At 38.2% G+C, this 14,018-nt stretch overlaps 1 protein-coding gene across 1 annotated transcript in view; it reads right to left on the bottom strand.

Annotated features, from left to right (window-relative positions):
• The window catches only part of LOC117231997, a 117,395-nt gene that overhangs the window by 23,806 nt on the left and 79,571 nt on the right, over positions 1 to 14,018 (bottom strand). Inside the window, exon 2 of the mRNA XM_033491060.1 lies at positions 122 to 4,640. Coding sequence (XP_033346951.1) covers positions 122 to 3,250 — 3,129 coding nt within the window. The 5' untranslated portion in view covers positions 3,251 to 4,640. The remainder of the gene's footprint in view (positions 1 to 121; positions 4,641 to 14,018) is intronic.

The following is a 14,018-nucleotide window of genomic DNA, read 5'->3' as shown; positions in this document are numbered from 1 at the left end:
ATAACCCTGCTGTAAAATGCACTAAGGTCGTTATAGCTGCCTATACATCGTTACACCATGCAAAACGAAAAACTGAAAACTTTTCAACATCCATATCATTTTCAATCGTTAACGCCCTTACCTCTGACTCCGGTGACTGAACGATTAGCGACGTTCTCGGTGGTTTCTCGGGAGGTACCTTTTTCAAAGTTCCAGTAAACGAAGCCACGGAAGCAGTGCTGGACGGTGCTGAAGCTCCCTCGTGACCGTCGATTTGACACTGAAGTCGATGGAACTGTGAGAACGAAGTACGGGACGTATCGGCGCGATCGAATTGTGGCAGACACGGCAGTGGCATCTGCGACATGTTCGGTATCTGAATAGAATTCGGGTCGCTGGTGTCGTGTTGAAGCCTAGGTGATAATTTCTCGCAGACAGACGATTGGCAGGATTGATGATTAGAGTTCTGTGTATAGGAAGCGGTCAATAACGTTTGATGATGACTGTGCGGCGTATTCTGGCTTTGCGACGTGCAAATCTTATCGGTCGGTTGTTCTTGGTGGTTGGGCAGAGAATTCGATTGAATCTGGTGGATCTCGTTTCCGATCGAATGCGGCTGAAAATCGGTCGATCTTTGTAATTTATCGCACAGCTGGTTCTGTGCTTGCAAACTTTGCAGACGGGCTTGTAAATCACTTTGTTGATGTTGAAATTGCGCCACTTTGTCGAGGATTTGATTTTGATTCTGAAGACACTGAAGCTTCGCTTGTAGATCGCTTTGTTGACGCTCAAATTGGCTGAGTTTCTCGGATATTAAATCAAGATTCTGTTGATTTTGCAGTTGTTGCTGCTGGGACGTCAAAGCGTCGGATTTTTCGTTCTGTGTGTCTAGTTGACTTTGAAGATTATCGCTCTGGCTCTTGCTATGAGTTAGTAAGCTGGTCGAGATATTGTGGCTTTTACGATGGCTATGGATTATATGATCCACTTGATCGATCGGTTTACCTAAACTTGTTTCACCGAAGTCTGTTACCACAGTTAGGACAGTCTTGGTATCTAACTTTGCTTCGCTAAGGGCTGGATACTGATGGCATATATTAGGACTGGCTCTTTGAGAGGGAGCCGTACTAGCAGGTGGTCCAAGGTTCGCTACGGATCCACTAATGGGCTGCTCGTCGAACTCCTTTCTCGAGAGTTCCATGTGCTTCGTTAGATCAGCACTAACGTGTCGCAAATGTCGACGTTGTTCCATTATAGTCCTCTGACTGATGTTGGGTATAGGTTGAAAGGCCGATTGAGTCATTCTAGCTTCCTTGCGATCATCTGGTTGATGTATCTGTCTCGGGTCCCTCCTTTCCTCGGACTGATTACGAGAACGTGGACTGGTGGAGAGCATTTGATTCTGCATCATGTTTCTTTCGTGTTCCTGTCGTTGTCGTTGTTCAGCCCATATCGTTAGCTCTTGTCTAGTCTTCTCGAAATTTTGATTTACAAACGACGGACTTTTCTGTCCTGCGCGATCCGCGGATCCTTCGCGAATCGGCATGAAAGGCATAGGAGACCTTCTAACGTCTTCCATTCTCTTGCCTTCTATGGTCATCGGTGACCTCCTATGCTCGTCGAAGTAATCGGATCGTCTGTTTTCTTGCGGTATCGCTACTCTTTGATTAGGGCTCACGTTACCCCATTCGGGCTTTCTATCAGCCCCTATGCTCTTCCTATTTTCTTGTCTCGTATCAAAAGCCATCGGCGATACTCTTAAGCTCGTATCCAATCGCCTTTGATCAGGCGGATACACTTGATTGGTTTCGACTCGTTTCGGATCCACCATAGTTCCGGTCTTCCTCGCTGGCATCAATATTTCCTGATTCGTGTCACCAGGGAACGTGAACGTAATCGTATCGTTACGACGCTGGAAACTCGATGTAACGTCCACGGAAATAGATTTCCTGTGTTCAGGTCTGGTCACATATAGACCACAATCGGTTACCACGGTTTCGCACATCTTTTCTCGACCAGGTGGATCTCCATTCGTATCGACGTACAGACCGTCCTGTCTCGTCCTAGGGTTTTGATTAATGGCTGTCAGGTATCTTCTATCCTGAGTATCGGTTACGATCTGTGCGCCTTGCACGATTATCGCCCCGTCGCTTCGGTGAATTTGTTCTTGCGGAGGATTTTGATTGGGGTCGTATTTAGGTTTCTGCATACCTGGAACATCGACACTCGCAGACTTTCTGTGCCCTGTATCGTGAGTAATCTTCGAATTACCTCGTGGTGGAACCATAGGTTTGGGTCCACGACTGGGTCTCTCTGTAGTCGCCATTGCGAGACCATGAGTCACATTTTGGGCGATCGGTTGAATGATAGGCTGTGTCTGATATTGTCCAAGTTCCTGAGAGAATCTTTGAGGATTCGGTGATTGTTGTCCGAATTGTTGAGCGGGATACATTCCAGTATGAGGATTATACGGTACCGCGTTCATTACTGTTTGAGGATACTGACTATAGGAATACTGGGGTTGCCCGCCGAATTGAGCGTAACTAGCCGGTTGAGGTACGACAACGCCTGAAAAGTACGGTGGCTGAGGACTGGCGGATTGAGGAGGCATTTGCGATCCGTGTTGAACAGTTACGTATTGACCCTGTCCAGTGAACATCGGATTCGCTGCACCTCCTTGATACAACGCAGGATCTCTATATGTTACATCCCTCGTCACGTAACCAGCTCTTTCAGCGTATTGAGCTTGTTGAGGATACATCTGTTGAGGTCTCACCTCGAACTGACTTCGGATCTGCGTGTACTGAGTTTGATCGTAATCAGGCATGAATTGAGGCTGCGCTTGAACCGGTAGGGTTTGTGTACTAGTTTGAGAAACATGTTGCGTCCTCTCGAGAGCAGACTTTTCCTGGCTGTACTGTTGGGGTGGAAGTTGTCCACTAGGGGGGTGTCTATCCTCGGGAACACCGACCACAGGTTGCTTCCTTCCAGTCAGATATTGACCTGTCTGCTGAGTTTGCTGTTGCTGTTGTTGTTGTTGTTGTTGTTCTTGAGTTTGGCCGGCTGACTGGTTCTGTTGAACCCTATCTTGAGAGAATCTGTCATATTCTATGGTACGATTTTCAAAGCCGTTGGACAAATCTTGTTTCGCATTGTCGGCAAGCGGCTCAGCTCGGCCGTTTTGACACGCTGTCTGTTGATTCTCCATCGTTTGTCCAACCTGGTTTTGTTCCTGGCTATCGTTCACCCCTCCTGAACCAGACTGCGACATGTTGGCGGCCCCCACCGACGGTCGTCCGCCGATGTAGCCGAGAATTCGCCCCAATCCGCACACCGTGACGACTTACCGTGCAACTCTCTGTTGGAAATCTAGATTTTCGCTTGAACGCAATCGTCACGGATCGCGTTTTTACGCCTCGTATATTCCGCTAGGTCGACTCGAGGCATGTAAACGTCGATATTGATGTCGTTTGCTCTACGCCCGATCGCTGTTCCGTGATCCTTATTGAGTTTCCTCTTTTTACGTTGTCTTCTCGGTGATATAAACCGTGAAGGGAATGCAACAAAATTTTTCGCAATTTTTTTTCTATAATTTGTTTTCTTAACGTACTAATTTTTGTTTTTAAACGTGAAGTGAATTCGTTGCAGTTTTTCGATTCGAATATTTGACTCTTCGTTCGTCGAGTAATTTGCTAGCGAATTTTTTTTCTTTGTTCTTTCGATTATCCGAAAATTAACGGACGAGTTCGTCACACTGTTCTTGCGTTTTATTTATCCAGATCGTTTGCATCCGTTTTCCCGCCGGAGCTTCGTTAATAAATCGCAGACGCACCGAATAATATTACGTGAAAATTTGGAACGTTTGTCCAGACAGAAAGTCTCTGAGTGCCGCCCTCGAATTTCTCATTTTTCCACGAGCAAATGAGAATGCGCAATTGCAAATGTAATCTCTTTTATTGCGTCCCTTTGACGCGATCCCCGTTTCGTTTCGCAAATCTTTATCAATTATGCGTTATTGTTCCTTTTTTTCTTTTTTACTTCATGGTTTCCTTATCATCGGACGACAGAACGGATATTACGAAGGAGAACTGTTTGCCTTTTTACTATTCCTTGTCCGTAAATAGCAGTTACGCTGAAACGTGTCAGCGCGTAACAGCTCGCTCGTATCTCTCAGTTATTTTCGTTCGTCGTGAAAATGTTACTCCAAAAAATGTCATTCAGAAAGCTTTTTGGCTGTCATCGTTTGACTTCCACTCGAATTTTTCATAAAATATTGCGCTTGCCACGTATAATTCGTCGTTTAGATATACGATTTAAATAGCAATTCGAAAGGACACGATTAATCAGTGTAAATTCCTGGAAATATTAAAAAATTGAATACTTTTCCTTTGATTCTTTCGTTTTATTATCAGTTTCTCGAAAGCTTTTGATTTCTGCTGGGCAGTTTCCGTTATAATTTCCAATAACTTTCAATCCTGTAGCTGTTAACTTTAACAATGACGATTTGACGATTAACTGCTTCAAGTTGAAAGACAACATTTGATTTTATTGTTTCAGTTTCGTATTATATAACTTTCTTCTTTTATATTTAACAATAGAATTAGTACTCTTTCTATAGCGTTGACGTAATATGTCGTACTCGGAAAATCTGTAGAATCGATCTGGAAAAGAAAGGCACGAAATGGTACTTTCCATGTATCTTTTATAATTTTTCCTCGTAATATTCGGCGCAAAGTAATAAAATTGCATTCACGGTTGGTTATTTTGCAGAAATTCTGAAGTAGAAAATTACGAGTTTCTGTAATCAGGACAAAGAGGAGAATGTGAAGAACTTGCTTTCAATTATTACGCAAATTATTATTATTAATTCAAATGAATACAAGGAATTCTTCTTTATCTTCGTGTCGTTGTTAACCGAAGAGATAAAATGGTAAAAAATGTAAATGTCAAAAGAAGTAAGAAATGATTTTTGTAGTGTCAGGGTAATTTATTTTCATTCTGGGGGCTATCATAAGTATCGACTCCTTAGACTTTTGGTCGAAAAAGCTGTAGAATCAATACCCAGATAAACAAATTTAACCAATTTTTTTCTTTCTAACTCCGTAAAAATGTCACACGCTGATAGTGTACAGTTCGAGCGGTACATGTCATAGATGACAAAACTAATAAAGATGCTTTTGATTTATTTGAAATTTTTACTTCTAGAAATTACATCGTTTATCGTTTCAACTGTTCGATCAACCAACCCGTGCATGACCATACTTCATGCACAAAGAAACATAATATTAGTCAGCGACCGTCAATATACCAATTCGGAGAGTAATCTTTCCTACTCAAGCTCAGTCAGTTTTCACGCAAATGAAACGTCCAGCAGCGGTTTCTCGGCGCGTTTCTACGCCACAAAACCATGACTGACGTTAGAATAGTGGAACGAAAAAAGTTGAGCGAGAAGTTGGCGTAAACTGGTGGCCATTAGTTCGGAAATTTCACGAACGACTTGCAGATGGAAGCAGCTCGGTGAAAGCGCTTATTTACCATGGCTAAGAGCGACAGGTCTTCGGGAAAGGCTCGTACAATCCGCGTTTCAACTTATCGCCGACAATGACAAGCCCCTGAACAAAGAGTCGGTTGCTTCGGAGACGATCTGTTTCACTCTGAGGAACGCGAATTGTTTTCGTGATTTCCCAAGTGCCTCGTGATCACTTTAGTTTCACGGAGTGGGTGGCGCCCATCTCTCATTGCCGGAAAGTTACTCCGTGGCAAACGAAGACGTTGAAAATTTCTCACTGTCGTGGAGAACGCCGTGAATTATCGGCTCGCGTATCAGCGTTTACTTTCGTAATTTCTTTCCTGACACAACGATAGAGATTCACCTTGATTGCTTCCCGATAAATGGAGAATGGTCATACGAAAGCGAGCTCGACAGACAGGATGTATTATGGGACAATTAAAGAAAACTCTTTCTAAGTCTCGTACTGTCGGCGAGTTTTTGTTACTTTCACGGGACCATTCGCGACATTTTATTAGCGGTATATCTTGTGAAGCTGGCCATAACGTGGAGGCTGTGGTGGAAAGTTGGATAGAAAGGAAGACGAAGTGTTGCGCATTTATCTGTAATAAGAGGCGGTCATAAGCCCGTTTATGAGGCTCCGAATTTCCCCGAACAGCTACTGAAAGCGTTTTAACCATCGGAGCAAATGGTAAAATTAATGGGATTAGAGATTACGCGAAACTTTTATTTTAACAGTTCCTGATGTTACGGATTAACGGTAGTTATTCGAGATGAAACTAAATATCAAAGTAGATTTAAGCTTTGTTTATCACAGTCCTTTGCGGGATTTTATGCGAAGTACCTGGAATATCGATAAATTACACACGCCACTTTGCAATTGACACTATCCATCGGAGAGTCTTAAATTAACGAACTTTGTTCGAAATGTTGCGATGTGCGTTCAACCGACGCGCATAAAATGAACATCTGGTTTTGTAAATAAGAGACTCCGATTTCATCATTCGCAGGCCTCCCAATACGCACTTCAAACCGTGTCTAATAACTAGTCCTCATACATGGGGTTGAAAGGATTACACATGAATGGCCATTTGTAGGTTGAACGTTGTGTATCGTGAAATATGAACTGGTCGAAATGAAAATAAACGTTAAATGAAACAAACAGCTCGAATTAATTTTATTGAAGACCAATTTAAGGGAAAAAACACTTGCTTGATTGTTGTAGCATAATATGACATACAGGAAATTGTTATTCCGCAGCATATACAGGGCATTTAATTTAAATAAACGTGGAAAGATGGAATGTTCAATATTTGAAAAAATTATACAAAGGAATAATATAAATAAAAAAAACATATACTAATGTTTAACATTTTCTTAATCTTGCCATAACCGTGAAATCTCTGACGATTATTTTTGAACGATAAACGACAGCTATTTTCTCTATTTTAAACCAACGTTTCCGCGTAATCGACAGTTTGAACCGCGTAATCAATTCACCGATTTGCAATCAGTTGTCCATTGTGTATTGTACAAATCGCTGTGAACGATTCTAATTACGCAACGGGGTATCGTATTTCACCTCATTACCTTTTCTCTCTGTTCTTACACGTGTATACGTGTGTAGAGCTGAAAAGGGTATCGAAAGAGGCGTATCACGATCTCGTTAGAAACGGATAATAAACAACTTGAGAGTATTCTCTCGAATGTGTCTAAGGAAAATTTCCTAGTTGACTGTGAGCGTGCATCCTCGTATGGATATCTTGCTTTCACGCTTTACATATTTAAAAGAAATATATACGCACAGTCGCGTCTACAAATATACGTGTGCGTTTCCTTCATTTTGAATAGCTTCAACTTTTTCTCATTACTTTGTAGGGCATATTTTATTAAAGCGCACGTGACGCACTTTATTTATGTTAGGGAGCGTTATAAATATTATATACAGGGTGGTTGGTAACTGGTGGTACAAGCGGGTGAAAAGTGGTGGAAAGGGGGTGATTCTACGCGAAAAAAGAAGTCGAAAATATAGAATAAAAATTTTTCGTTCGAGGCTTTGTTTTCGAGAAAATCGACTTTGAATTTTTGGTCGGTACGCGTGCACTTTATCACGTCTCGTTATAACGGATCTCACTGTAGATCGTTGTTTCGATGGAAAAATTAAAAAAAAATAAAAATAAAAAAAATTTGTATTCTATATTTTCGACTTCTTTTTTCGCGTAGAATCACCCCCTTTCCGCTTGTACCACCAGTTACCAACCACCCTGTATAATATAGTATCAGCTGAAGGTTTTATTTTTTCGATTGTACATACAACAAATTTTCAGCTGGTTTCTTTTTATTAATTTTGAGTTAATGCCAGTTTGATTTTTCTCTTCAATTCTTGGATTACATAGAGACTCCAAACTTTTGTAAGACAGTTTGTACTATACTATACAGATGGCATAAATATATGTACATGAAAGATTAATTATTAGGTTGACGTAGTGCATACGAGATGTAATCTTTTTAAGTAGAATTTAACTAACAATACTTTGGTAACGATTGTTCGGTTTCATTATTCGAGATTTATGCGAACGATGTCATTCCTAGAGTTTAACAATTTCTTAAACGAGCTATTATGATTTCTAGCAGTGTCTCAGTAATTTTCATAATACTTTTTTAAAATTTAAATTCGTATAAGGAACGTATCTTAATTGTATCGTATGCTAGAATCATTTGCCAATTGGTATTGCAATTTACCGTCTAGATTTATCCAAAGACCATATATATTTTCATAGCATTCGGTATCAAGATCAAAATAATTTGATATACCGAGAATCTATCGTGGAATTGCTGAATGGGACTAGATGTGCCACTGTATGTGTAATAGGGAAATTGTATTAGAGCCTGTACATTGCATACTCATTGCCGCTGTTCGAATATTTACTTTATATTTAGTTGTATCTGCACAGGTGTGTATTTATATCCTATATACTATTCGTGTTTACTAAGTGTGCTTTGATGAGTTTCCTGTAGATGTACAAATTTGCCATTTGCACGCATGTGCATGCTATTACGCAAATGCACACATACCTGAATCAATCGCTAATTAGTCAGTATGATATTTCCGTGTGAATTACATCTTACGTCTTGGTAGTTTGATTTAAAAAGAAGTGATGAGTTTGCACTAGATAAATATTATTATTTACTAAATATAGTAACATAAAAAATGAAGTATTGTCGATGCTAAAGCTTGCAGGTAATTCGTACAACCAATCCGAAAGATATTCGTCGCATATAATGGTCGTTATCTTCGTCGTTAGTAGGTTGCATCGAATATTAGAATGATTTTCCATCTCTGTGCCAGACTCTGTGCGTAGGTTTCGTCTACGCGATTATATTGCTTTATCGATCCTTATCAATTTCTCTGACACAAATCCGATATGAAAACGAAACTCAGAATTTAATTTCTCTACTTAAATTACATCATAAAAGTCGATGCTAAGTGACGTCACTTATTTTTTCCTCCTTATATCTGGTATTCAATTTAATTTCCACGTTTCGAGCTGCGTATAGATACCACTTGGATGAAACGAAAATAAAACAAAAGCGACAATTTAATAAAAAATCTAACACGAAAGACGATTCAAAGCATAATAATTTAATAATCTAAAAATTAATAAATAAGTCAATATGTATTAATAAATAAGTCAATAAATTATTTAGAATACTCGAAATTATACAAATTATAAATTATATAACTATCTGTAATACCGTATAATTTCTCATTTCTTTTGCGATCTGAATAATCCATGCAAATGGTTGATGAGATTATAAATAATGAAAGAAAAAAAGGAATGATTCCTATAGTTGCAAAAAATGTGTTATCGAATATCGATACATTTCAATTCACTTAAATAAATAAAACACATTCAATATCTTCTTTTATCGAAGTAGCGTGCTACTAGTAAGTAGTAATGTAAAAGTAGTAATGTAAAAAAATGCTCGAAGCTTGAAGTATTAAGAACTTGAAGCTTTAGACTGCCTCTGAGAATTTTCAACGTACCTGTATTTCACAAAGCAATTATCCTATTAAATTTGTCAGCATATTTTAATCCGCGTTAAGTATTTTGCAAATCGGTTATTCGTTGTAAATTCCCCTTATACGAATGCGGCGTGTAAGATAAAAGCCTGCCTAAAGCTGTCTGTCCAATCCGCGTAAGTCAGCTTTCGCGCATCGTGTGCGATATCTTTCAATCGCATTTACCAGTTTTACGTGATTTCTTTCCCGTCAAAAATTGAAACCCTTTACGTTTCAAAAAGCTCGAGTAAAATGTTACTCTCCACGTTTGTTCTACTTGAACGTTTTAAAGAAATGGCAAACGGATATTCACGAAAGGCACCATTCAATTTTATTTTACGTAATGCAACAACTTTTCAAATAAGATTCATAGAAGAATAGAAATAAAAATATGACGATGAAGTCCATTCTTGCAATTTTCTGATTTTTATGGATGAGTGGTGCAATTGAGGTTGCTTTGACGAAGGAAATAATCTATTAAGTTAAATGCACTATTTAAGGATAAGTAATAAGTTTTTATCAAATTAAAAAAAAAATTTGGGACGATTAATATTTTTGAAATATCGAAGAGGATGACAGGCAAAAATACGTGTTTAATTCCAAACTAAAGTAAAAAGATAGCTTTAGTGAGCAATTTTTAAATTACTCTCCAATAAAAAAAAGGGGGAGAAGATATACTTCTCCCATGGCCTTCGATTGAAATCAATTAAAAACTAATCCAATTCGACGTATTACAAATCTGAAAACAGAAACACACAAACTATTTAACACGTTCGCTTTACAGTCACATTCAGGCTTCGTTCATAACTGAATTAGTAGTAAAATCTCATTTACTCGTCCATAGCGTACATATTTAACCACGTGTGTGGTATATAGCGAACGTAGGGTATCAAACGTGAAAATTGACGAGAATCGATTTCGTTTCTATGAATCCAATCTTGCATCGGGTAAATTGTGACGGATTGAAAGCAAACCGAGAAACGTATTGTACGTGTTCGAAAATTTGACGAGCTAGTCAGTCCTTTATTTCGACATTCCATATATATATTTTTTTTTCTCTCCGCTGAAGTACGCACGAAGAAATTCGTATCGAATTATCGACTTGTCAGTCGTGAAGAGAGTTCACCGGAAACTGACGATAACGCGAGGTCGTCGAATGGACCACGACCGAATTACACCAATTTCCTCGGCCTCGGCGCAGTCGTCTGGTTATCGGGAGTGCGATCGACTGTCGCGATGCATCGGGATCAATTGAAATCGGCTTGAAATCCTATTACTTGCCAGTACGACAAAACACGATAACCCGGTCACTTGGGCATTTATTTCGAAGGACTTTCCAATTTTCTCGTGGTATCAAGAACAATAAGATGCTATTTCTATACCATACTCAGGCTTGTCGGAATCTGCACCACAAGCGGTTTGGGTATTTACGATTTCGTCTGGAAGATGGTTATTCGTAATATCGGAAGCATAGAAAAAGCAGAAAAGGTAGAATTTCTCTGGATATGGAATAAGGTGACACTCTTTTTATTTTCGAGTCTATGAATTTTAATATCTGTTTTTGTTATGTTGTAAAAACAACAAGACACGACAAGATTACGATTTTTTAAGTGAGTTATGGATTTATTTGGTGTTTCGAGTAATAATTGAACAGCTCGGTAGAAAAATACTACGACTGTTTTGTTTTCAAAAAAATAAAAAAAGAGTACAAGAAATGATATATGCATGAGATCCATATTTGTTTAAAGGATTCTGTTATGAACTTTCAAATCTTTATGAAGCATAAAAATAGAATATGTAATATAATTTCTCCAATAATATGTATTTGACTTTAATCATACTTTCCCGACTATAGTTATTCTTACAGTAAAATAATCACAAAATAGATAATACAAGGTTATATTTTATTTATTTTACTGTATCCGAATGCTCGAATAGCGTCGTCAATAAACAGTTCTCGCATCTCAAACTCGATTAAAATCTTAATATCTCTCATTGACGACAACCGTAATCAAAGGATTAATAAAGCTTTAATTCTCCATAAAAAAAACTTTGATCGTTATGTTCAAATTTTTCTCAAATTTCATTAGAAACTTTACAAATTTCACGCTACAAACAGTCATCGAAACAATACACGTCTGCATAGGTTCAAATGCGAATTACATGGACTGAAGCAACTATACCCAAGATTCATTTCGTGCGGTTTAATTGAACGATCCTCCCCGGACTGGCGTTGAACCAGATTTTCCCAATTAACGTATCGAGTTCCATGGTCGATCCGGATCAATTAAAAATTGCCAGTGGTTCGCTGGCTCGTCGCGAAACTCATACGTCAGACGTAATTGGGCAAATTGGCTTGCGGTGGCGAGAACAAAAAACGCAGGGAAAGTGATAAGTTTTGATTTAAAATCCACTGGTGGGCCAAAACGACCCGGGTAGTCTCTCTTAATGTGATCTGCTCTCGTGCAAATTGCGGCACAGTTCTCTAGGAACACTCAGATAGGTAATACATGTGCATCGTTACATGTGCATACATGTTACGTAGGCGAGCGTAAGAGGTCGATGTGGAATCTACGTTGGAATGAAAATTCCGGACTTCCTGTGGACTTCTATAGACCGCAACGCGCATGATAATGATGTCGAAGTTGCCTCGAGGCTGGGAATTCCTTCGATTTCACGGGTGTTAATTTGTATCGTGCCTGTGGCGTATATTTTGCATAATGCATATGTACGTAGAACATCGGCCGAAAGTTTGGAAACAGTATGATTACTCAGAGAATATGCTATAACGATATGCAATATATTTTTTGCGATTCGTAGTTGATACAATGAAATGTCATATAGCGAGTGTAACTTTGAGTGGAACTTGAATGGAACGAGCGAAATTGTGAGTTAAATGGTAATAATGATTCTTAAATTTATTTTTCTCCAATTCTCCATCCTTAAAGGATTCACCGTGACAAAGATGAGTCAAGTATACCTGATTTATGTTAATAAATTTCTTGGTCTTTTAGTTTCGCTGCGTCTAATTTTGACGAAAGTCAAAGGATGTTTAGAAGAAACGTAACTGTTAAAAGATAAGCTAAGACAGAAACGAAGTGAATATATCTTTAGCATAAGCGTTAATTTTATTTATGTGCGGTTAAAGTCATAAAATACTATACAGTTTGTTTGTAATTGTTGTTAGTAATACGAAAGAAACTGCCTGTAAGTGTAGCTAAGAAGTTTTCAGATTTATTATCGATAGAATATTTATAGGATGATCTGCATCGATATTTCCTGGCCTTTCTCGATAGCTAAATAACCCCTGACCCTATTCTTTCTTCATATTTACATTAAAAGGTACCCTCAACAGGGTAAAGAAAGTACATCAAAATTGGATGCTTTAGACCGATTCTATATAAGCTTATATTTATAATAAAATAAACGATAAAATTCTTTATGGTTAAAAATTTTCTATAAAGCTAATTATAACTAAAAATATATGAAATTATATATGATATTATCGAGCAGAAATATCGTGAACTCTAATATATTTGAAAAAACAGTGATGCCTTTATAATATAGCACATATATCCGTGCCAAACACGAGGCTGAAATTTCAATCTATTCGATGAGCGCTTTAAAACTTGTGTGATGAGTTTAGAAACTGGGGTACGGATTTGTTGGGACGAATAGATGGAGAGTGATTTCAATATGTAGATGCGTACTTCGATCAGTGTTGTTCGTTTTATTCATAAAGCTTGAATTTAAACCAGATAAAAGGGACACGTGGGATAAAAGAATACCCGTGCCTCTATATAGACACTTCACATTCAATCTGAAGCTATCAGTCAATACTTCGTTGTCACACTTTTCTAAAAGCACCAACTTTCTTCTCGCGATTGCTATCGATAGTACTCGGCATAGTAGCTTTTTTACATTTTCAACACTACCAGTGACACGCTTGTATATTAACACAGCGAACATTTTTTTCATTTCAAGCTGTATTAATGGAATCAAAGTTAAAGATAGCGTAAAAGAAGTACATATCCATGTACTTTACAGAAATTCATTTGAATTTTTTGAGAAATACATTGTTGCGGCTAAACTTGTAAATTTTGTTTAACGAAAGATTAAGGTGGTCGTAGTGTTAAGACTGACTGTAAACCAGTTTGCTTACAATTTTATCTTGGAGGACTTTTACAAATCGGATGAGTATACAGATGTAAATTTTAATTGTCGAAATGTAGATCTTAAAATGGCTGTATGATATTGCTGGAGAAATTAGACGAATAAGCGTGTTTCTTTACAAAATGCATTTTAACGTAACATTTCACAGCTTCTTTTATGTCAGATGTATTTAGATCTTTATAAAACTTTTTGCAAAAAAAAAAAAGAAAAATTCGATGCTGAGAATTAGTTTGTGAAAACTGAAAGAGTATTTTAATAATAATAGCAATAATGAAATATTTCACAGCGATGAAA

This window comes from Bombus vosnesenskii, unplaced genomic scaffold (genome assembly GCF_011952255.1).
Source record: "Bombus vosnesenskii isolate JDL3184/JDL3185 unplaced genomic scaffold, Bvos_JDL3184-5_v1.1 scf7180000013277, whole genome shotgun sequence".
Taxonomy (NCBI): domain Eukaryota; kingdom Metazoa; phylum Arthropoda; class Insecta; order Hymenoptera; family Apidae; genus Bombus; species Bombus vosnesenskii.
Note: the sequence above shows the minus strand (reverse complement) of the source record. Positions and strands in the feature narration are given on the sequence as shown.